At 43.7% G+C, this 22,671-nt stretch overlaps 1 protein-coding gene across 2 annotated transcripts in view; it reads left to right on the forward strand.

The window, feature by feature from the left end:
* PSD3 (pleckstrin and Sec7 domain containing 3) overlaps positions 1–22,671 on the forward strand; it is an 857,533-nt gene that overhangs the window by 95,207 nt on the left and 739,655 nt on the right. The window contains exon 1 of one of the 2 annotated variants that reach the window (XM_077476202.1): positions 7,498–7,819. The exons of the other annotated variant lie outside the window; for it this stretch is intronic. Coding sequence (XP_077332328.1) covers positions 7,799–7,819 — 21 coding nt within the window. The 5' untranslated portion in view covers positions 7,498–7,798. Of the gene's footprint in view, positions 1–7,497; positions 7,820–22,671 lie in introns of those variants that run through there. 2 annotated transcript variants of the gene reach the window in all.

A 22,671-nucleotide genomic window follows, 5' to 3' on the forward strand; every position in this document is an offset into this window, starting at 1 on the left:
GATCTGTACCTTGTACCTAGTATATAGGAAGGAGACATGACACACAAGAGATTCTGTACCTTGTACCTGGTATATAGGAAGGAGACATGACACACAGGAGATTCTGTACCTTGTACCTGGTATATAGGAAGGAGACATGACACACAGGAGATTCTGTACCTTGTACCTGGTATATAGGAAGGAGACATGACACACAAGAGATTCTGTACCTTGTACCTAGTATATAGGAAGGAGACATGACACACAAGGAGATTCTGTACCTTGTACCTGGTATATAGGAAGGAGACATGACACACAAGAGATTCTGTACCTTGTACCTGGTATATAGGAAGGAGACATGACACACAGGAGATTCTGTACCTTGTACCTGGTATAGGAAGGAGACATGACACACAGGAGATTCTGTACCTTGTACCTGGTAAGGAGACATGACACACAGGAGATTCTGTACCTTGTACCTGGTATAGGAAGGAGACATGACACACAAGAGATTCTGTACCTTGTACCTGGTATATAGGAAGGAGACATGACACACAAGAGATTCTGTACCTTGTACCTGGTATATAGGAAGGAGACATGACACACAAGGAGATTCTGTACCTTGTACCTGGTATAGGTAGGAGACATGACACACAGGAGATTCTGTACCTTGTACCTGGTATATAGGAAGGAGACATGACACACAGGAGATTCTGTACCTTGTACCTGGTATATAGGAAGGAGACATGACACACAAGAGATTCTGTACCTTGTACCTGGTATATAGGAAGGAGACATGACACACAGGAGATTCTGTACCTTGTACCTGGTATATAGGAAGGAGACATGACACACAAGAGATTCTGTACCTTGTACCTGGTATATAGGAAGGAGACATGACACACAAGGAGATTCTGTACCTTGTACCTGGTATATAGGAAGGAGACATGACACACAGGAGATTCTGTACCTTGTACCTGGTATATAGGAAGGAGACATGACACACAGGAGATTCTGTACCTTGTACCTGGTATATAGGAAGGAGACATGACACACAAGAGATTCTGTACCTTGTACCTGGTATATAGGAAGGAGACATGACACACAAGGAGATTCTGTACCTTGTACCTGGTATATAGGAAGGAGACATGACACACAGGAGATTCTGTACCTTGTACCTGGTATATAGGAAGGAGACATGACACACAAGAGATTCTGTACCTTGTACCTGGTATATAGGAAGGAGACATGACACACAAGGAGATTCTGTACCTTGTACCTGGTATAGGAAGGAGACATGACACACAGGAGATTCTGTACCTTGTACCTGGTATATAGGAAGGAGACATGACACACAGGAGATTCTGTACCTTGTACCTGGTATATAGGAAGGAGACATGACACACAAGAGATTCTGTACCTTGTACCTGGTATAGGAAGGAGACATGACACACAGGAGATTCTGTACCTTGTACCTGGTATATAGGAAGGAGACATGACACACAAGAGATTCTGTACCTTGTACCTGGTATATAGGAAGGAGACATGACACACAGGAGATTCTGTACCTTGTACCTGGTATAGGAAGGAGACATGACACACAGGAGATTCTGTACCTTGTACCTGGTATATAGGAAGGAGACATGACACACAGGAGATTCTGTACCTTGTACCTGGTATATAGGAAGGAGACATGACACACAAGAGATTCTGTACCTTGTACCTGGTATATAGGAAGGAGACATGACACACAAGGAGATTCTGTACCTTGTACCTGGTATATAGGAAGGAGACATGACACACAGGAGATTCTGTACCTTGTACCTGGTATATAGGAAGGAGACATGACACACAAGAGATTCTGTACCTTGTACCTGGTATATAGGAAGGAGACATGACACACAGGAGATTCTGTACCTTGTACCTGGTATAGGAAGGAGACATGACACACAGGAGATTCTGTACCTTGTACCTGGTATAGGAAGGAGACATGACACACAGGAGATTCTGTACCTTGTACCTGGTATATAGGAAGGAGACATGACACACAGGAGATTCTGTACCTTGTACCTGGTATATAGGAAGGAGACATGACACACAGGAGATTCTGTACCTTGTACCTGGTATATAGGAAGGAGACATGACACACAAGAGATTCTGTACCTTGTACCTGGTATATAGGAAGGAGACATGACACACAGGAGATTCTGTACCTTGTACCTGGTATAGGAAGGAGACATGACACACAGGAGATTCTGTACCTTGTACCTGGTATATAGGAAGGAGACATGACACACAAGAGATTCTGTACCTTGTACCTGGTATATAGGAAGGAGACATGACACACAGGAGATTCTGTACCTTGTACCTGGTATAGGAAGGAGACATGACACACAGGAGATTCTGTACCTTGTACCTGGTATATAGGAAGGAGACATGACACACAAGAGATTCTGTACCTTGTACCTAGTATATAGGAAGGAGACATGACACACAAGGAGATTCTGTACCTTGTACCTGGTATATAGGAAGGAGACATGACACACAAGAGATTCTGTACCTTGTACCTGGTATATAGGAAGGAGACATGACACACAGGAGATTCTGTACCTTGTACCTGGTATAGGAAGGAGACATGACACACAGGAGATTCTGTACCTTGTACCTGGTATATAGGAAGGAGACATGACACACAAGAGATTCTGTACCTTGTACCTGGTATATAGGAAGGAGACATGACACACAAGAGATTCTGTACCTTGTACCTGGTATATAGGAAGGAGACATGACACACAGGAGATTCTGTACCTTGTACCTGGTATATAGGTAGGAGACATGACACACAGGAGATTCTGTACCTTGTACCTGGTATAGGAAGGAGACATGACACACAGGAGATTCTGTACCTTGTAACTGGTATAGGAAGGAGACATGACACACAAGAGATTCTGTACCTTGTACCTGGTATATAGGAAGGAGACATGACACACAGGAGATTCTGTACCTTGTACCTGGTATATAGGAAGGAGACATGACACACAAGAGATTCTGTACCTTGTACCTGGTATAGGAAGGAGACATGACACACAAGAGATTCTGTACCTTGTACCTGGTATATAGGAAGGAGACATGACACACAAGAGATTCTGTACCTTGTACCTGGTATATAGGAAGGAGACATGACACACAGGAGATTCTGTACCTTGTACCTGGTATATAGGAAGGAGACATGACACACAAGAGATTCTGTACCTTGTACCTGGTATATAGGAAGGAGACATGACACACAGGAGATTCTGTACCTTGTACCTGGTATAGGAAGGAGACATGACACACAGGAGATTCTGTACCTTGTACCTGGTATATAGGAAGGAGACATGACACACAGGAGATTCTGTACCTTGTACCTGGTATATAGGAAGGAGACATGACACACAGGAGATTCTGTACCTTGTACCTGGTATAGAAAGGAGACATGACACACAGGAGATTCTGTACCTTGTACCTGGTATATAGGAAGGAGACATGACACACAGGAGATTCTGTACCTTGTACCTGGTATATAGGAAGGAGACATGACACACAAGAGATTCTGTACCTTGTACCTGGTATAGGAAGGAGACATGACACACAGGAGATTCTGTACCTTGTACCTGGTATATAGGAAGGAGACATGACACACAAGAGATTCTGTACCTTGTACCTGGTATATGGGAAGGAGACATGACACACAGGAGATTCTGTACCTTGTACCTGGTATAGGAAGGAGACATGACACACAGGAGATTCTGTACCTTGTACCTGGTATATAGGAAGGAGACATGACACACAGGAGATTCTGTACCTTGTACCTGGTATATAGGAAGGAGACATGACACACAAGAGATTCTGTACCTTGTACCTAGTATATAGGAAGGAGACATGACACACAAGAGATTCTGTACCTTGTACCTGGTATATAGGAAGGAGACATGACACACAGGAGATTCTGTACCTTGTACCTGGTATATAGGAAGGAGACATGACACACAAGAGATTCTGTACCTTGTACCTGGTATAGGAAGGAGACATGACACACAAGAGATTCTGTACCTTGTACCTGGTATATAGGAAGGAGACATGACACACAGGAGATTCTGTACCTTGTACCTGGTATAGGAAGGAGACATGACACACAGGAGATTCTGTACCTTGTACCTGGTATATAGGAAGGAGACATGACACACAGGAGATTCTGTACCTTGTACCTGGTATAGGGAGGAGACATGACACACAAGAGATTCTGTACCTTGTACCTGGTATATAGGAAGGAGACATGACACACAGGAGATTCTGTACCTTGTACCTGGTATAGGAAGGAGACATGACACACAAGAGATTCTGTACCTTGTACCTGGTATATAGGAAGGAGACATGACACACAGGAGATTCTGTACCTCGTACCTGGTATAGGAAGGAGACATGACACACAGGAGATTCTGTACCTTGTAACTGGTATAGGAAGGAGACATGACACACAAGAGATTCTGTACCTTGTACCTGGTATATAGGAAGGAGACATGACACACAAGAGATTCTGTACCTTGTACCTGGTATAGGAAGGAGACATGACACACAGGAGATTCTGTACCTTGTACCTGGTATATAGGAAGGAGACATGACACACAGGAGATTCTGTACCTTGTACCTGGTATATAGGAAGGAGACATGACACACAAGAGATTCTGTACCTTGTACCTGGTATATAGGAAGGAGACATGACACACAAGAGATTCTGTACCTTGTACCTGGTATATAGGAAGGAGACATGACACACAGGAGATTCTGTACCTTGTACCTGGTATAGGAAGGAGACATGACACACAGGAGATTCTGTACCTTGTACCTGGTATATAGGAAGGAGACATGACACACAGGAGATTCTGTACCTTGTACCTGGTATATAGGAAGGAGACATGACACACAGGAGATTCTGTACCTTGTACCTGGTATATAGGAAGGAGACATGACACACAAGAGATTCTGTACCTTGTACCTAGTATATAGGAAGGAGACATGACACACAGGAGATTCTGTACCTTGTACCTGGTATAGGAAGGAGACATGACACACAGGAGATTCTGTACCTTGTACCTGGTATATAGGAAGGAGACATGACACACAAGAGATTCTGTACCTTGTACCTGGTATATAGGAAGGAGACATGACACACAGGAGATTCTGTACCTTGTACCTGGTATAGGAAGGAGACATGACACACAGGAGATTCTGTACCTTGTACCTGGTATATAGGAAGGAGACATGACACACAAGAGATTCTGTACCTTGTACCTAGTATATAGGAAGGAGACATGACACACAAGAGATTCTGTACCTTGTACCTGGTATATAGGAAGGAGACATGACACACAAGAGATTCTGTACCTTGTACCTGGTATAGGAAGGAGACATGACACACAAGAGATTCTGTACCTTGTACCTGGTATATAGGAAGGAGACATGACACACAGGAGATTCTGTACCTTGTACCTGGTATAGGAAGGAGACATGACACACAGGAGATTCTGTACCTTGTACCTGGTATATAGGAAGGAGACATGACACACAAGAGATTCTGTACCTTGTACCTGGTATATAGGAAGGAGACATGACACACAAGAGATTCTGTACCTTGTACCTGGTATATAGGAAGGAGACATGACACACAGGAGATTCTGTACCTTGTACCTGGTATATAGGAAGGAGACATGACACACAAGAGATTCTGTACCTTGTACCTGGTATAGGAAGGAGACATGACACACAGGAGATTCTGTACCTTGTACCTGGTATAGGAAGGAGACATGACACACAGGAGATTCTGTACCTTGTACCTGGTATATAGGAAGGAGACATGACACACAGGAGATTCTGTACCTGGTATATAGGAAGGAGACATGACACACAGGAGATTCTGTACCTTGTACCTGGTATATAGGAAGGAGACATGACACACAAGAGATTCTGTACCTTGTACCTAGTATATAGGAAGGAGACATGACACACAGGAGATTCTGTACCTTGTACCTGGTATAGGAAGGAGACATGACACACAGGAGATTCTGTACCTTGTACCTGGTATATAGGAAGGAGACATGACACACAGGAGATTCTGTACCTTGTACCTGGTATATAGGAAGGAGACATGACACACAAGAGATTCTGTACCTTGTACCTAGTATATAGGAAGGAGACATGACACACAGGAGATTCTGTACCTTGTACCTGGTATAGGAAGGAGACATGACACACAGGAGATTCTGTACCTTGTACCTGGTATATAGGAAGGAGACATGACACACAGGAGATTCTGTACATTGTACCTGGTATATAGGAAGGAGACATGACACACAAGAGATTCTGTACCTTGTACCTAGTATATAGGAAGGAGACATGACACACAGGAGATTCTGTACCTTGTACCTGGTATAGGAAGGAGACATGACACACAGGAGAGTCTGTACCTTGTACCTGGTATAGGAAGGAGACATGACAGAGGAGATCCTGTCCAATGTACCTGGTATATAGGAAGGAGAGATGACACAGAGGAGATTCTGTACCTTGTACCTGGTATAGGAAGGAGACATGACAAACAGAAGATTCTGTACCTTGTACCTGGTATAGGAAGGAGACATGACACAGAGGAGATTCTGTCCAGTGCACCTGGTATATAGGAAGGATACATAACAGAGGAGATCCCATCCAATGTACCTGGTATATAGGAAGGAGAGATGATCCCACAGAGAAGATCCCATACAGTGTACCTGGTATATAGGAAGGATGCATGACAAAGGAGATCCTGTCCAATGTACCTGGTATATAGGAAGGAGAGATGATCACAGAGAGGAGTTCCTGTACAGTGTACCTGCTATATAGGAAGGAGCTATGACACAGGAGATCCTGTACCTTGTACCAGGTATATAGGAAGGCGAGATGATGATACAGAGGAGATTCTCAGTGCAGTGTTCCTGGTATATAGGAAACAGAGATAACGGCAGAGATGAGATCCTGTACCTGGTATATAGGAAGCAGAGAATATTAATGACAGAGATTAGATCCTGCTCCTGGTATATAGGAAGCAGAGATAATGACATATATGAAATCCTGCACCTGGTATATAGGAAGCAGAGAAAATGAATGACAGAGATGAGATCCTGTAGCTGGTATATAGAAAGCAGAGATGATCACACAGAGGAGATCCTGTACCTGGTCTATATTGTAGGAAGCAGAAATGATCACACAGAGGAGATCCTGTACCTTGTCTATACAGTAGGAAGCAAAAATGATAACACAGAGGAGATCCTGTACCTGGTCTATACAGTAGGAAGCAAAAATGATAACACAGAGGAGATCCTGTAGCTGCTCTATACAGTAGGAAGAAGATATGACCAGAGTGTACCTGGTGTATACAGTAGGAGGTGTAGTAGGAAGCAGACATGATCCAGTGTGTAGCAGGCCAGTGATTGGAGAGAGTAGATGTGGAGGGAGTAGAGGAGGAGGTGCTGTGTCCAGGCCATGCTGTGCTCAGTCAGTATACAGGGCTCTGCTCTCAGGATCTCTTATAGGGGGGAGTAGGAGGAGAGCCCCGCACAGCCCCGCACAGCCCCAGCACTGACGGCTGACAACAAAGACTGGTCACAGGAGGGAGAGGGGGAGCAGCAGACCTGCCTGTGTATAGACGGCAGCACAGGAGACAAGGGGAGGGGTGAGAGCAAGCGAAAGGAAAACACAAAGGAGAGCAGAGGACTTATTCGTGCAGGCGACATCTCAGACATGGAAAATGGAAGAAGGAGATGGTGGGGTAAGTGTGTGTCCCCCGATCACCCCCCTAGGGCTCAGTGCTGTCACTGGATAAGTTTGTATTGTGCTCTGATCAGCTGTGTGATCAATGCTTCTCCTGTACTGCCCAGTCCATTCATTCATATGGGGTGATCAGCAGGAAAAGTTGGAGTGATCTGTATGAGTGTGATCCATGAAGGAGATATGTGGGAGCTGGACACCTCCTCCTCCACCTCCTGGAGTGATCAGTATAATAGGATCACCATGACCTGACTTTACTTTCATAAGCTTGGCTGCCTCTCCTTTATCTCCCAGTGACAGTTGTATTGGAGACCCCTTCCCCCCATGTGTACTGGCTGTCCTGACTTGTTATGGGGAAGTCATTGTCATCTGATCTAGTGTCTTATCCCACTTACTGTTTACTCCTTGCTGCTAACTTCTCTGCAGCCTTCTGTCTCATGCATTTTCTTATTGTTGTTGGTTTAGGTTTATTTCATTTCATATCTCTATTATTTATTATTTATAAAAAAAAAAAAAATCTGGAAATGGAAAATAATATTTAACAAACAAAGAGCATTTGTGTCATTTTCTTAAAGTGACACTAAATTCTGTAAAAAAAAAAAAAAAAAAAAATGCCATTTACGTATGTATTCCGAAAACTACCTTCTATTGCTCTTAGCCAAATTCCCCTTTTTTTCTGCTGTCATGACCTGACGTCCCGTTAGAGGGCTTGATTTACTAAAACCAGAGAGTTCAAAATCTGGTGCTGATCTGTATGGTAGCCAATCAATTTGTACAAATAAGCTTTGGCAATATAACCTGAATGCTGATTGGTTTTTATACAGAGCTGAACTACATTTTTTCTCTCTCCAGTTTAATGGCCCGTACACACGATCCGAATATCGTACAACAGATCGTACGACTTTTTTCGCTTAATATTCACAAGTAGAAATTGAATAGGTTGCTAAATTCGTGAAAATTCGGAAGTGATGTCATGTGTTGTAATGTGTTTGTATTGTATTTTCGGACGAAGACTGTACTGACTCGTATGAAGAAAATTTTTGTGCTTATCCGATCAAATAATATCGGATGAATTGTAGTGATCAGCTGTCAAAAGCTCTGTACTAAGGGTCTGATTATCGTACGATCGCGTTGAAAGCGGTATTTTTTGTCAGATTTTCATATCGTGTGTAAATGAACCCCAGAAATTTACATTTGCAGCTGCCAGGTGTGTAAATGAACCCCAGAATGTACATTTGCAGCTGCCAGGTGGTTAATTCCTCTGCCACCTATGGCAGTTAGTAAATGAACCCCAGAATGTACATTTGCAGCTGCCAGGTGGTTAATTCCTCCGCCACCTATGATTGGCTGTAGGCTTTGACAGCTTCCTAGAGGGATAGCTCAAGCAGGTTCAGACTCGTGTCTGAACTCACCTAAGCTATCCTGCCAGGAATCTGTCAAAACTGATGGCCAATCATAGGTGGTGTAGGCATTCTCTTCCCTACAGGGGCGTTTATGTTTGCAGCTGCAAGGTGAGGAATGCCTCCACCACCTATGTTTGACTGTAGGTTTTAACAGCTTCCTAGCAGGATTGCTCAAGCAGGTCCAGACTTGTGTCTAAAATCCACCTGAGCTATGCCACCAGGAAGTGGTCAAAGCTGACTGCCAATCATAAGTGGTGGAGGCATTCTCCGCTCTGCAGGGGTGTGTATATTTGCAGCTGCAAGGTGAGGAAAGTCTCTACCACCTGTAGGTTTTGACCGCTTCCTGGTGGGATAGCTCAGGTGGATTCGGACACAAGTCTGAACCTGCTTGAGCTATCCTGTTAGAAAGCTGTCTAAACCTACATTCAACCATAGGTGGGGGAGGCATTCCCAAGCTGACAGCTGCAAGTATACACGCCCCTGCAGGGTGCAGAATGCCTCCACCACCTATGATTGGCTGTCAGCTTTGACAGCTTCCTGGTATGATAGCTCAGGTGTGTTCGGACAGAAGTCTGATCCTGGTTAATCTACCTCTCTAGCAAGTTGTCAAAGCCTACAGCCAATGGTAGGTGGTGGAGGCATTCCTTACCTTGCAGCTGAAAATATACACACCCCTGTAGGGTGGAGAATGTCTCCACCAGCTATGATTGGCAGTCAGCTTTGACAGCTTCCTAGCAGCAAAGCTCAGGTGTGTTCAGACACAAGTTTGAATGCGCTTGAGCTATCCCTCTAGGAAGCTGTCAAAGCCTACAGCAAATCATAGTTTTTCTTATTCAGCTATCAGGGCAAATGCATAAAAAAACAAACAAACAGATTCCCCCTCCACCAGGACGTTGTATTCAGACAGCCTGTACCTGCAGCTATCAGAATACCCAAACAGTGACTGCAACCAGATGCCGGCCAACAATTTTCCACCCAGCTCTTTCAGCAGCAGTCAATTGAACAGTTTACTTTTGTCAAGCTGAGTGGTGCCGACAGGGTCCCCCACTGTTGAGTTTAGATCAATTCAGCAAGAATCATCCGAAATTCGAACCACATATGGCAGTTGATGTGTGGTTGCTAGACCTCAGCCAATCAGATTAAGCCTTTTTAAGCCTATTTATTCATAAAATACAAGGCTTCCTGTGAATGGGGGAAGAGCACTCAGCCCGACCAGATCTTGTTCTGGAACAAAATTGGAAGTTCCTATGCCACTGCCGGCACACAGTGCTGTATACTGTATATAGCTTGGTCCAAATTAACTATTTTAAAGTATAACTAAAGGCAATGCGAATACTAGTTGTGATGACAATTAGTAATTCCCCAACTTTAGAGGGATTTGCTCTCATTTCCTGTTTTGGCAATGGGACAAGAATCAAATGGAAATCCCCCCTATGGGACACAGATGGCAAAAAAAAAAACTGACAGGGGTTATAACCACTATCCAAGATGAAAAAAGAAGTTGAATTCCAGACAAAAAAAAAGTTTTCCCATGCAGTGAGGCTACGCCTGCACTGCACAGGTCAACTGCTCATTTTTGTCTAGGGGATTGGAGAATGGATATATAATTACCTAATCCTCTGATCCTTTCTGCACAAGACCGGTCCCTGTGGCTCCTTTGCTTCAAAAATTATATGCTTCAGTGGTGCTTCAAAGCGTCTTCAAAGCCTCCATAGAAGTCTATGGCAAAGCTCGCTTGAAGCCCCACCGAAGCCTCATTGAAGCACCAAACAAACGCAGGGGTAAACAGGACTGTAAGCTAACCATTTTATTTAGTGACAGGGGCTTTGACTCGCATTAAGAGAGCTTTAAAGGGGTTGTAAAGGTAAAAAAAATTTCACCTTAATGCATTCTATGGTCGTCGGCTGTATCATGGGAGTGCGCCCGCAAGCACTCCACACCATGCGAGGGAGCTCGCATGAAGGTGTTGAGTCCTTGCAGGGGGGGGGGGGGGGGGGAGTCAAGACAGCCACGAGGGACCCAGAAGACCAGGTTCGGGGGGGGCCAAAATGAGCTGCACAGTGGAGGTAAGTATAACATGTTTGTTATTTTAAAAAAATAATAATAATTTGCTTTAGTGATCCTTTAACAAAGTGTGTCCGAAGTCTTGTTTTGAAGCAAGTGTAAACTAGCCCTTATACATATACACACACAGATTCACCACTTCACAAAGATACACTGTTACCTCATGTCCTGAGACACCACAGACTTTCACAGGGGACTACATTGTATCAAATGTGCCTTGTTATTGTGGTGGAGTTCTTCATATCGATATTTTGAAACCCAGTGAACATGTATCTGCACTTGTATCTTTGTGCATTAGGAGAACTCGTCTTTCTAAATTGAATAATTACTTATTCCCAGATCAGATTATCTATTCATGAACATTGTGAAACCATCTTTTCTTTTCACAACAAATAAATTCATTATGTTTATTAGAACGATAATAAAAAAAAAATCCAAAACCAACATGTGATTTATATAAAATCACCTCATGTGCTTCAAACTAATAGCGAGACGAAATAGGAGAGACCCTATAGGATTTGTGAGTGAGTATGCCTGTAGTGGAACATTATCTTTTGTGCTACACTATGTACTACAACATTCTACCTGAACTATCCACTTCATTTTATATCCAGTCAGGAAGGCCTTTGCTTTTTTATGGATATTGACTGATGTAAAGGAGATTGTATTGGATTTTTTTTTTTTCAAATTTTGTCCAAGAAACTAAGGGCTGGTTCACACTATTGTGATGCAAGAACCCTGACAATCAACTGCAGATTCCCACATCACACCCGGCACGCACGGCAGTTCACACTGCCATATGCAAACTGCTGGAGAGTGTCATTATATGTTAACGACACCCCCATTTCAGCTCGCATATCGCACTGCGAACCGACAGTTCGGACATGAATCGGATCGCATTTATGTGAACACCCATGCGATCTGGAACAAAATTTGAAGTTCGGTGCGATATCAGCCATACTATCTGTATGGCTGACATCGCACCCGCACAGACATCGCATGTAATGTGAACAGCAGTGCGCTGTGCATTACATGCAATGTCTGCCATCGCAATAGTGTGAACCAGCCCTTAATCAGGGTCCAAATCTACTTGCGCTCATGACAATTGTCCTGGTAAAAAATTTTTTTTTTTTTAACCCAAACTGTACAGTTTTAATATTGCTCTGTTTATCGCCTCCTTGCCTGTCTCCAGCAACATATCCAGGTAGTAACATGGAGGGGAGAGACCTTGCAGTATGACGAGCACAGATTGGGTGCTCGTCAGGAAAGGGGAGTTTCAGAAGCGCATCTGCTGAGTGAGTAAGTAAGGCCCTAATGAGAAAAAAAAAAAAGCTTTATTCCTTCAGGTTACCCTTGCCCACAGAATCACTTGGGTGCTCAGTACAAGCGTATGCTGAGCAGCCAAATCAAGCTCTGGTGTCCATTCACACCTGGGCATTCTGGGATTGTTGCAGAATCGCTGCGATTCTGCCTGCGATCTCAAAACACACTTACAATCACAAAAAAAAGGCTTGGGTGCCATTGTTTTCAAGCGGTTTTGCAGCATTTTAGGTGCCATTGAAAATAATTGCACCTGAACCTGCGTTTTGTGATTGTAGTGTATTTTGAGATCGCAGGCAGGATCGCAGCGATTCTGCTGTGATGCCAAAATGCCCAGGTGTGAATAGAGCCTTAAGGAGCAAAAAAAAAAAGTAAACGTGCTGTTTGACCGAAGCAGGGCTAAATGTAAAAGAAACCCACCTGCTCGGCCCAATATGATTTGCGCATCCCTGTTGTACAGTAAGATTGTAACTGGTGAGCTTTGGAAAATTTCAGGGAATGTAACAATTTTTAGACTTAATTTTGTTTTTTTTAACCTCTTTCATCCATGCCACCTTTCTATGCTCAAATCTGTTTCCCTCTTCTTAATACAACCCTAGTTTATTACATTCACAAGTTAATATAGTAGCCATCTTTCCACATATTTCCTATGTGTTTTCCTCTGTTCACGTCTAGCATACACACTACTTTTTCCTCCATTATTGGAACTCTTCACTTGATTAAATTGTTGGCTAAGTAGAGGGAAATGGAATTGTTGCTTGTCACAGCCCATGGCAATTTATCCAGTGCAGAAATTAAAGATTGATTCTGATGGTTTCTTTGAGAAACATCTTCCCTTTTTTCTTTTCTTTTTCTTTTTTTATTTCTTTTTACTCTTTTTGAATTGACTCTGTTATCATGACATGTTCTGCGTAGGTTTGTAAATGCAAGCCCCTGGGTGAAGTCTGTAGGTATGTTACATGCATTTTTATATTATGATATAGCTGAGGTTCATGAAGTTCCTCCCCTGAGGAACCTTCTGCTATGCTCCTATTGTGGTCTGTTAAAGGCCTATACCATGTATCAGACCATGTTTTATGATACACCCTTATTTAGGAACACAAGGCAAACATTTCCTAACCCCTACCTTCAAACTGCACCTTGCACCCCACCTTACTTAACCACTTGGGATCCGCGCTATTGCAAAATGACGGCAACAGCGCGGACCCACATTTCCGGGACTACGTCTATTGACGTCGTCCCGGATACGAGCGGCCTGCGCGCCCCCTGAGGGGCGCGCGCGGCGCGCTCTGTGATCGGCGAGTCCGTGAGACTCGCCTGATCACCGATCCGTGTAAGGGGTCGATCCCGACCCCTTATCACGTGATCAGCTGTCAGCCAATGACAGCTGATCATGTGATAAAACGGAGCCGGTAATCGGCTAGTATTCCTCCTCGCGCTGACAGCGCGAGGAGAAAAAAAAAAAGCCGATCGCCGGCGGCCGTGTTCGGGACATCAGTCCCGATCACGGCCAGCAATTTAAGCGGACACCTGCCCCCTGCCAGTGCCCACCTGCCACCCGCAGTGCCATCCTGAAATAAAGTAAGTGCCCCCCTGTCAGTGCCACCCAGCAGTGCCCATAGTGCCCACAGTGCCATCCAGCAGTGCCCACAGTGCCACCCAGCAGTGCCACCCACAGTGCCACCCAAAATCTGCCTCAAAGGTGCTGCACCCCAGTGCCGCCCATCAGTGCCCAGCAGTGCCGCCCATCAGTGCCCAGCAGTGCCACCTATCAGAGCCACCTATCAGTGCCACCTATCAGTGCCCATCAGTCCCATCTATCTGTGGTACCTATCAGTGCCCATCTGTGCCACCCATCCGTGCCACTTATCCGTGCCATCTTATCTGTGCCCATCTTTGCCCATCAGTGCCGCCTTATCTGTGCCCATCGGTGCCGCCTTATCTGTGCCTATTAGTGCCGCCTTAACTATGCCTATCAGTGCCCACCAATGCAGCCCATCAGTGCCCACCAATGCAGCCTATCAGTGCCGCCTAATCAGCGCACTTCAATGAAGGAGAAAAATGACCCGTTTGCAAAATTTTATAACAAACTATTAAAACATGATTTTTTTTTTTTTTTTTTTTTTTTTTGCATCTTTTTTTGTTTGTTTAGCAAAAAATAAAACTCTGAGCTGTAACTAAATACCACCAAAAGAAAGCTCTATTTGTGGGAAAAAAATGATAAAAATTTCATTTGGGTACAGTGTTGTATGACCGCGTAATTGTCACTCAAAGTGCATCAGCGCTGAAAGCTGAAAATTGGTCTGGGACTGAGGGGGGTTTAAGTGCCCAGTAAGCAAGTGGTTAAAGTGGTATTGCCACCAAAAAAAAAATTGTATAAAATTCTTAAAAAAAATAAAATAAAATAATTGGAATTTTTTTTTTACTCACCTCTAAATACCTGTTGCTAGGGGGTCCCTCGTAGTCTGCCTTCTTCCTTGCCCGGGCGCTGGTGACATCACTTCCCCTCGCGCCGCACAGTCATCTGGGACCTGTCACGTGTCCCAGGTGACTGTGCGGAGTATCATGGCGCCCTGTGCCGCTTGCGCATGCGCAGTGTGTGCCCGGCTGTGAAGCCACGGCCGGGTGCCCACAGTACGAATGACGGCACCACGAGCGGAGCGGGGAACGAGGGGGGGGGGCTTCGTTCCCCCCACATCGCTGGACCCTGGGACAGGTAAGTGTCCGATTATTAAAAGTCAGCAGCTGCAGTATTTGTAGCTGCTGACTTAAATTTTTTTTTTTTTTAGGGGCACCCCACTTTAAATTGTGGGGTTCTTCTCCCTGCTGTATTGTACTTCCTTTTTAAATGTGGTTGGACTGTGCCTGTACAACCAAGGCATACATTCACAGAGATTTGTGAATCAAGAGACTATGGGGGGTTATTTACGAAAGGCAAATCCACTTTGCACTACAAATGCAAACTACGAGTGCAAAGTGCAATTGAAATTGCACTGAAAGTGCACTTGGTCGCTGTAGATCTGAGGGGGACATGCAAGGAAAATAAAAAAACAGCATTTTAGCTTGCAAATGATTGGATGATAAAATTAGCAGAGCTTCCCCTCATTTCAGATCTACCCCTCAGATTTACAGCGACTGCACTTCCAAGTGCACTTTCAGTGCAATTTCAAGTAGTTTGCATTTGCAGTGCAAAGTGGATTTGCCTTTCGTAAATAACCCCCCATTGGGGTAGATCTGAAATGAGGGGAAGCTCTGCTGATTTTATTATCAATCATGTGCAAGCTAAAATGCTGTTTTTTATTTTCCTTGCATGTCCCCCTCAGAACTACAGTTTTTTTCAGTGCAATTTCAAGTGCACTTAATCTGCCTGAACAGAGATGGTGCCTTCATTCTGCAGAGAACAAATAAGGGCATTGTCGGTGCAGTACTATATAATTTGTAAGTAGTAAATACCTGTAAGGGCTTGTTCACACCATGCTGGGTAAATGTCAGTCAGTGTTAGGCTGGATTCACACCTATGCAGTTTTAGTGCTTTTTGCATTTTGCAGATTTTTACTGCAGAATGTGTTCATAAGAAACCATGGTAAATGGATTGTAGTGCAAATCTGCAAAATGCAAAAAGCACAAAAAATGCATAGGTGTGAATCCAGCCTTAGAGCACATAGAAATAAGGTGACTGAAGGTGCAGTCCAGTGCAGTGAGCTGAGGTAAAATGCAGACATGTAGCATTATACCACAGTGCACACAGTGCACAGAAAGCCATCGCATGTCACCGCACAGCAACGCATGGCACTGCACTGATAATTTTAAGTATCATGCAGTATTTTTGAAGGGACAGTTTGCTCTTATCAATTTCAGTTAAGTGCATTAGTTCTCTTGCCTTCCATTTACAATTATGATTATAAGGTCAAGTGTATGACCATTCTTTTTTTTTTTTATTACAGTTCCAAGATTATGGTCTGACCAATGATTGAAGGCCAACTCCAGGAAACCTAAAACATATTCTGGGGCTGCACCCTCACTGCACAGGTTAACTGTTTTAGGGGAGAGCTTTTGCAATTGAACCCTTTTGCTGCCAGAGCCATTTTTTTTTCACATCTGCTTAAAAAATAATTTAAGGCCTGAAGAGTTCATAAACCTATCAAAACAGTAGATATTTTATGAAAGCAGACACCCTAGAAAATAAAAAAGTGGTAGTTCCAATTTTTTATGTCACACAATATTACCTCAAATGTCTAGGAAATGCATAATCTCAGTAAAAAATACACTAAAGTTAATTTTAGGGCACACCATCGCAATAAATTATCCAATTTTTTTGTAAGATATAAAAGATGAGATTGAATTAAGTAAAATAGGCAACATGTAAAACCTTAAATTTGGATGTTTGGATGTTGCCTGTGAAATGGCAAAAAACTTCAGTACCCTATACTTTCCATAGGCCACACTTTAAAAGTCCCTATAGGTCATCAGTTTATTGTTAGGGAGGAGGCCTGGTGTGCATGGCGATATGTAATGTGTATTGCAATCAGCACTTTCATGCATAGGTGCCCTCGACATGTGCGTTTACATTCATGTGTGAATATACGTAGAGGATTTTTTTTGGGGGCGGTGGGATTTCATGTGCTTTTTTACATCAAATGAGGACAAAAAGTCCCCTATGTTATGAATGTTTGGTCACAAGTTCTATTTAATGGGACATCAGGGGTCTAAAAGACCCTCCGTGTCTCCTCTGTGTTCAACCAAATGTAATGCAATGCAGATTGCATTGCATTACATTCATTCTCGGGTATGCTGGCCGGGGACACAGAGAGGCGGACCCAGAAGTGACATCAAACACGTTGTTTTCTGGGTCAGTAACAATGAGAGCAAGCATGAGCCTTCTCTGCTCCCTACGCTCTACCCAGTGGCACCCGCTATTTCGGTCCCAGGCCTGCAGATGGACAAATGGAGCTCGGGATACATGGCGGGAGCGCGTGCGGGAGGGGGCCTTTACTAGGGCTGTGTGAAAGCAATTGGATGGCAGTGCAGCCACCGTAATGCTTCCATCTGATAGGCAGTAATCTGCTTGTCAGATTTACACACATTCACAGTGGCTACAGCCATGTATGATGTACAGACCTGGCATTGAAAAAGTTAGAGGAGCTACAGTCATTTCTAAAAAAAATTTGTTCAGCAGCCTCAAATAATGTAGACTGTAAAAACACACGCCAACCTGTCCAGGCTTCCAGTGCTGTCTTCACCCACACCTTTTCTTCGATAGCCTTTGGTTCCCCAGCACTGCCATCATGCTTGCGGGAAGCCAGGCCGTGACCTCACAGATTCCCTCCCAAATGTGGATGTGTGAGTTGCGCTGTGCTTTGTGAATGGACCCTCAGGTTCTTGGGACCTGTGACGTGTTCCAGGGGGTTGTGGACAGCTAGGGAAGAAGCTAACTTCCACTCCGATTGCCTAGGTGATCCAAGCTGAAGTGGGTACCCGTCTAAACAAATTTCCAAAAGTTGTACAGGAGGGGGGAGTATGAGGAAAAGCTGAACTTTTTAGGTGAAGTTCCATTTTACCTTACTAGAATTTCTCTACTTTCCCAGCAGATGGTGCCCCCCACATGCTCTGGTAGTGGCAGTGAACCATCTCCTGGCATCATCAAGTAAAATGCAGGGCTTTGGGCTTTGCATTGATGATGCCAGGACTTTGGACTGCTGTAGCATGGGGAAGAAGATGCAGCAGGGGCCGGTCTAGCAGCACTGACGTTTGGTTAAGTAGATCTTCTTTTCCATGCCCTCTAGACCTAAACAAGCAATTGTTTTTGCAGTGCAGGTGGGGCCTCACTGCATGGGAAACATTTAGGCTGGGTCACACTATTGTGAATTTGACCGACTCTCTATGGAGCCGGTTCACAAATCTCTGCTGTGGCTCCAGTGCGAATTTGCACAGGAGTCCTGTGCGTCTTTTGGTTAATTTCAGGTCTGAATTCATTCAAAAATTCGGGCTGAAATCGGACCTGAAACGATGAACAGGGATGCACTGGACCCCTGCTATGAACCCCATGGGAAGATAGAGGGAACCCAGCCTGAAGTTTCCCAGATTTGGGCCTTTAGGTTAAATTCCAACAAAATTACTTAATTCTAAAAAGGAACTTCATTTTCTAGCCTCAATGGAAAGCCTAGAAGTATTTGACAAGATATATTGTTGTAGAAATCTAGTGTAAAACCCCAAATATCCCATATATCTACAAGGACAGATAGCGTAACCCTGTGCTCTAGCAGTGTGTCAGTCGTGTAGCCTAAACAAAACCGTGAATTGTAATTTTCCTTCTGACGCTAGTGTTTTTCTCTCTCGGATTCATGTATTGTCTATTTTTACAACATAAGCTCTTTATTTTCGACACAGAATTATGTAATCACTGTAAAATTCTGTCAGGCACAGTTTGTGTTTTTATGCTGTTTGGTTGATTACAGTAGATTCCTGACACAATACACGACACTGGGGACTATTATGCCCATTTCACCAATTATAAAATTCTCTCATATTTTCTGCAGCTGGATGGATTTAGGAATTGTTGTGAAGGTTAGTGCTGAGAGCTCATTCACACTGGCCTGCGTGGAAAAAACGCAGGTTTTTTTTACCGTGTGAGCAGTTGTCGGTGTTAAGTCCAGTAAAGGGCGCCGTAATGCATATTTAGGCGCATTGCATTGTGTACATTTTTTTTTTCAACTTTATTAATATGTTAATATTTTTTATTCAGTTTTATGCACCTTTGCTAGGTTACGGTGCATAGAAACATACAGTACATTTTGGTGAGCTGCAGTTTGTTGTGAAAAATAGGATTTTTTCGTCATACCTGTAAAATCCTTTTCTTTGAGTACATCATGGGACACAGAGTTAGGCTAATAATTATTACCTGCTGGGTTATACGTCATCTCCAGGTGAATGGACACTGGTAGACCAAAGGTCTTTAGACAGGAAGTGATCCCCTATATAACCCCTCTCATACTGGAAGTACTTCAGTTTTGTAGCAAGCACTGAATCCTCAAAAAGAGGGGAGGGACCTCTATGTCCCATGATGTACGCAAAGAAAAGGATTTTACAGGTAAGTATGAGGAAAAATATACAATTTTCTTTTTCATACATCATGGGACACAGAGTTAGGCTAATATTCATTACCTGCTGGGACATTCTAGAGCAATAACCTTGAGGGGAGGGAAACACCCTGCCAAACACTGTAAATTGGGGTGGAATATGGGACCTTGATACAGTAGATTGGGGTGAATTGGAAGCGTCCATGGCCCATCTATGGTCAGTCTCACTATCTCCGAGAACCAGGGCCTTCTGGGCCAGGCTGGTGGCACCAGAATGACTGGAACTCCCTCTGTCCGAATCTTGCGCAACAAATGTGGAAGGAGAGGGATCGGAGGGAAAGCATAAACCAGGGTGTACTGGCTGGAACTACCAGAGCATCTTCTCCGATTGCCAGAGGATCTCTTGCAATTCTGTAGCTTGTTGTTGAACCCATATGCCAGTAGGTCGACATCTGGCCATCCCCAACATTGGTAAATTTCCTGGAACACCCCTGGGTATAGGGACCATTCCCCTGGGTAGATCTGCTAGCGACTAAGATAATATGCCTTACGGTTCTCTACTCCCGGGATATGGACTGCCGATAGAATCGGCACATGTCCCTCTGCCTAGGCTAGTATGTGGTTCACCTCCTTCAAAGCTGAACGACTCCTGGTACTGCCTGGGTGGTTTGTATAGGCCACTGCAGTGGCATTGTCGGACTAAACCCTGATATGGAAGTCCTGAAGCTCCACCGTCCAGCACCTTAGGGCTAGACGTACTGCCTGTAATTCCAGGACGTTGATGGGCAGGATCTGTTCTGCCCTTGACCATTTCCCCTGAGCTGTGAGCCCTTCTAGGGTCGTTCCCCAACCTGAGAGACTGGCATCTGTACTCAGTACTCTCCAAGTTAACCTGGAGGAAGGATCTTGCCTTTCACAGGTTCTGATCCTGCAACCACCAGTTTAGGCTTAAGCGTGCCTGAGGAGATAAGAACATTGGATAATCCAGGGCTTGTCCTCTCTTCGTCATCACTGGTACATTTATGTTTTGCATAAATACAGAAATTCATTATCTCTTTTCAGCTAGAAAAAATGATAGTCATTGTAAAAGTGTAAGTAACGTAGCTTTGTATTTAATTTTCTGATATTCTATATACAGCATATAATGTGAAGCAGTACCTCATAGGTGACTACATTGAAGGAGTAAAAGGTTCACATATTAACCTCAAACAGATAACCTCTCTGCACTTTTGACATACACACCAAACCAGTTTAGCCTGTATTGATTGTAGAGATTAGTTACGATAAAGTACTTCAGAATGAAGTGCACGACTAACTCTTGGATTAAATCAATGCCATTATTCTGCTTAAAATGCTATGCCAAAATTTGCAGTGTTAGGTTATGTTTGTTAAGGAATTTAGTTATTAAAGCCTAGCTGTGGGCACAACACTCTTACCAAGGTTAAAGCCAGTATACATTCCGTTGCTTCAAAAACAACCTCCCATTGTGCAGGCTTTTTTATTCATCTGGCAAATCTACTCTTTTGGATGCTGGGATTACAGCAGCTGCCGTACTACCAGGCCACATGGATATAGGTGCTGCAGGTCTCATAAATACCATCAACACGGTAGTCTCTCTATTCACCTCTCCTCCAGGCCATTTACAAAACACACAGCCCCTGGCTTCATTTTGTGAATCTGGGCAGCCCAGAAGTACGGGGAGAATTTATGTAATCCTGGCATGTAATCAAGTAGATCGACGGATGTAGATGAAAGAGAAAAGAGGGATGAGCATAAAGCTCATAAAATAGGAAAAGACTCTGGAAGGGAATTTCCTAAGAAAGTTTTTTTGTGGGAGCAATAGGGACTATTGCGGTATCATATAATACACCAATAATTATTTAAAACTAAAAATTCAATAGCATTTTATTATAAATACCTACACAAGGATAGTGAAAATTACATAGACACACATGACAAAAACAATTGATATAGTCAATCCAAAAAAAATGGAAAACATAATATACAAAAATAATTGAAAAACCCCCACAGAAAGAGGGGATTTTTTACATGAATATAGGGTTGACGTATAAATCGACCGGTTTCGCGGCACTGAAAACGCCGCTTCCTCAGGAAACGTCACCTACAAATTTGATATAAACAAAAGAAACATGTATACTAGTATGACAATTCAATAGGTACAATAATCTCAAATAAGAACCATACAGTACAGCCAGAATTAATATTTGTAATAAAACGTCGTGACTCACCTGAAGCCCTTCAGAACAACGGATGTAGATGAAAGCCTCCATGATGGGTGGTTGCCTTTGTAACAGCCTTAACCCTGATTAAATGACTAAACACGGCCATAGACAAAGGGATTTTCTTTCCTGCAACCTCGGGTCAGTGATGATGAGGGAATCCTTCCTGTATAGCCATTGTGTTCTCCCTGCGGCGACTATAATAGCCACTAGCAATAATCGCATTTAAAACCCATCAGGCTGGTTGTACCCAAATTGATCAATCAATCAATTTGGGTACAATCAGCCTGCCCATACATGGTTCGACTCTTGACCGTTGAACTAAAATCGCAGTACTGTGAGGTTTCCCTTGCCAGTGTTGGCATTTACTCCCCAAGTACCGGTCTTTGCTAAGTTTGCATGCTGCTGAAACTGTGAGCAGGCAGGTAGGTGTATTTTATTGCAGAAGAGACATTGCATGCATTTTCTGAAATAGTCTGTCTGCTTGCAAGTTTTAGGAAAATGCCTTTGGCTCTGATATCAGTATGGCAAACTTGTTGCCCCTTGCCATGGGCATATCACGCACATGTCCCGTGTGCTGGGTTGGTAATAACAGTATGGTGCCCACAGCTCTTAAAGAGGAAGTAAACCCTGATGGGTTTTACTTCCTCTTTTGCTCCCTGCAAAACCTGCAAATGAAAAGCATAATGGGCTAGTATGCATCACCCATGTGTTCTGTTGTAAGAGACTGAAGCGGAATACGGCCGTGTT

This window comes from Lithobates pipiens, unplaced genomic scaffold (genome assembly GCF_037356315.1).
Source record: "Lithobates pipiens isolate NorthernLeopardFrog02 unplaced genomic scaffold, aLitPip1_a1.2 Scaffold_13, whole genome shotgun sequence".
Lineage (NCBI taxonomy): Eukaryota > Metazoa > Chordata > Amphibia > Anura > Ranidae > Lithobates > Lithobates pipiens.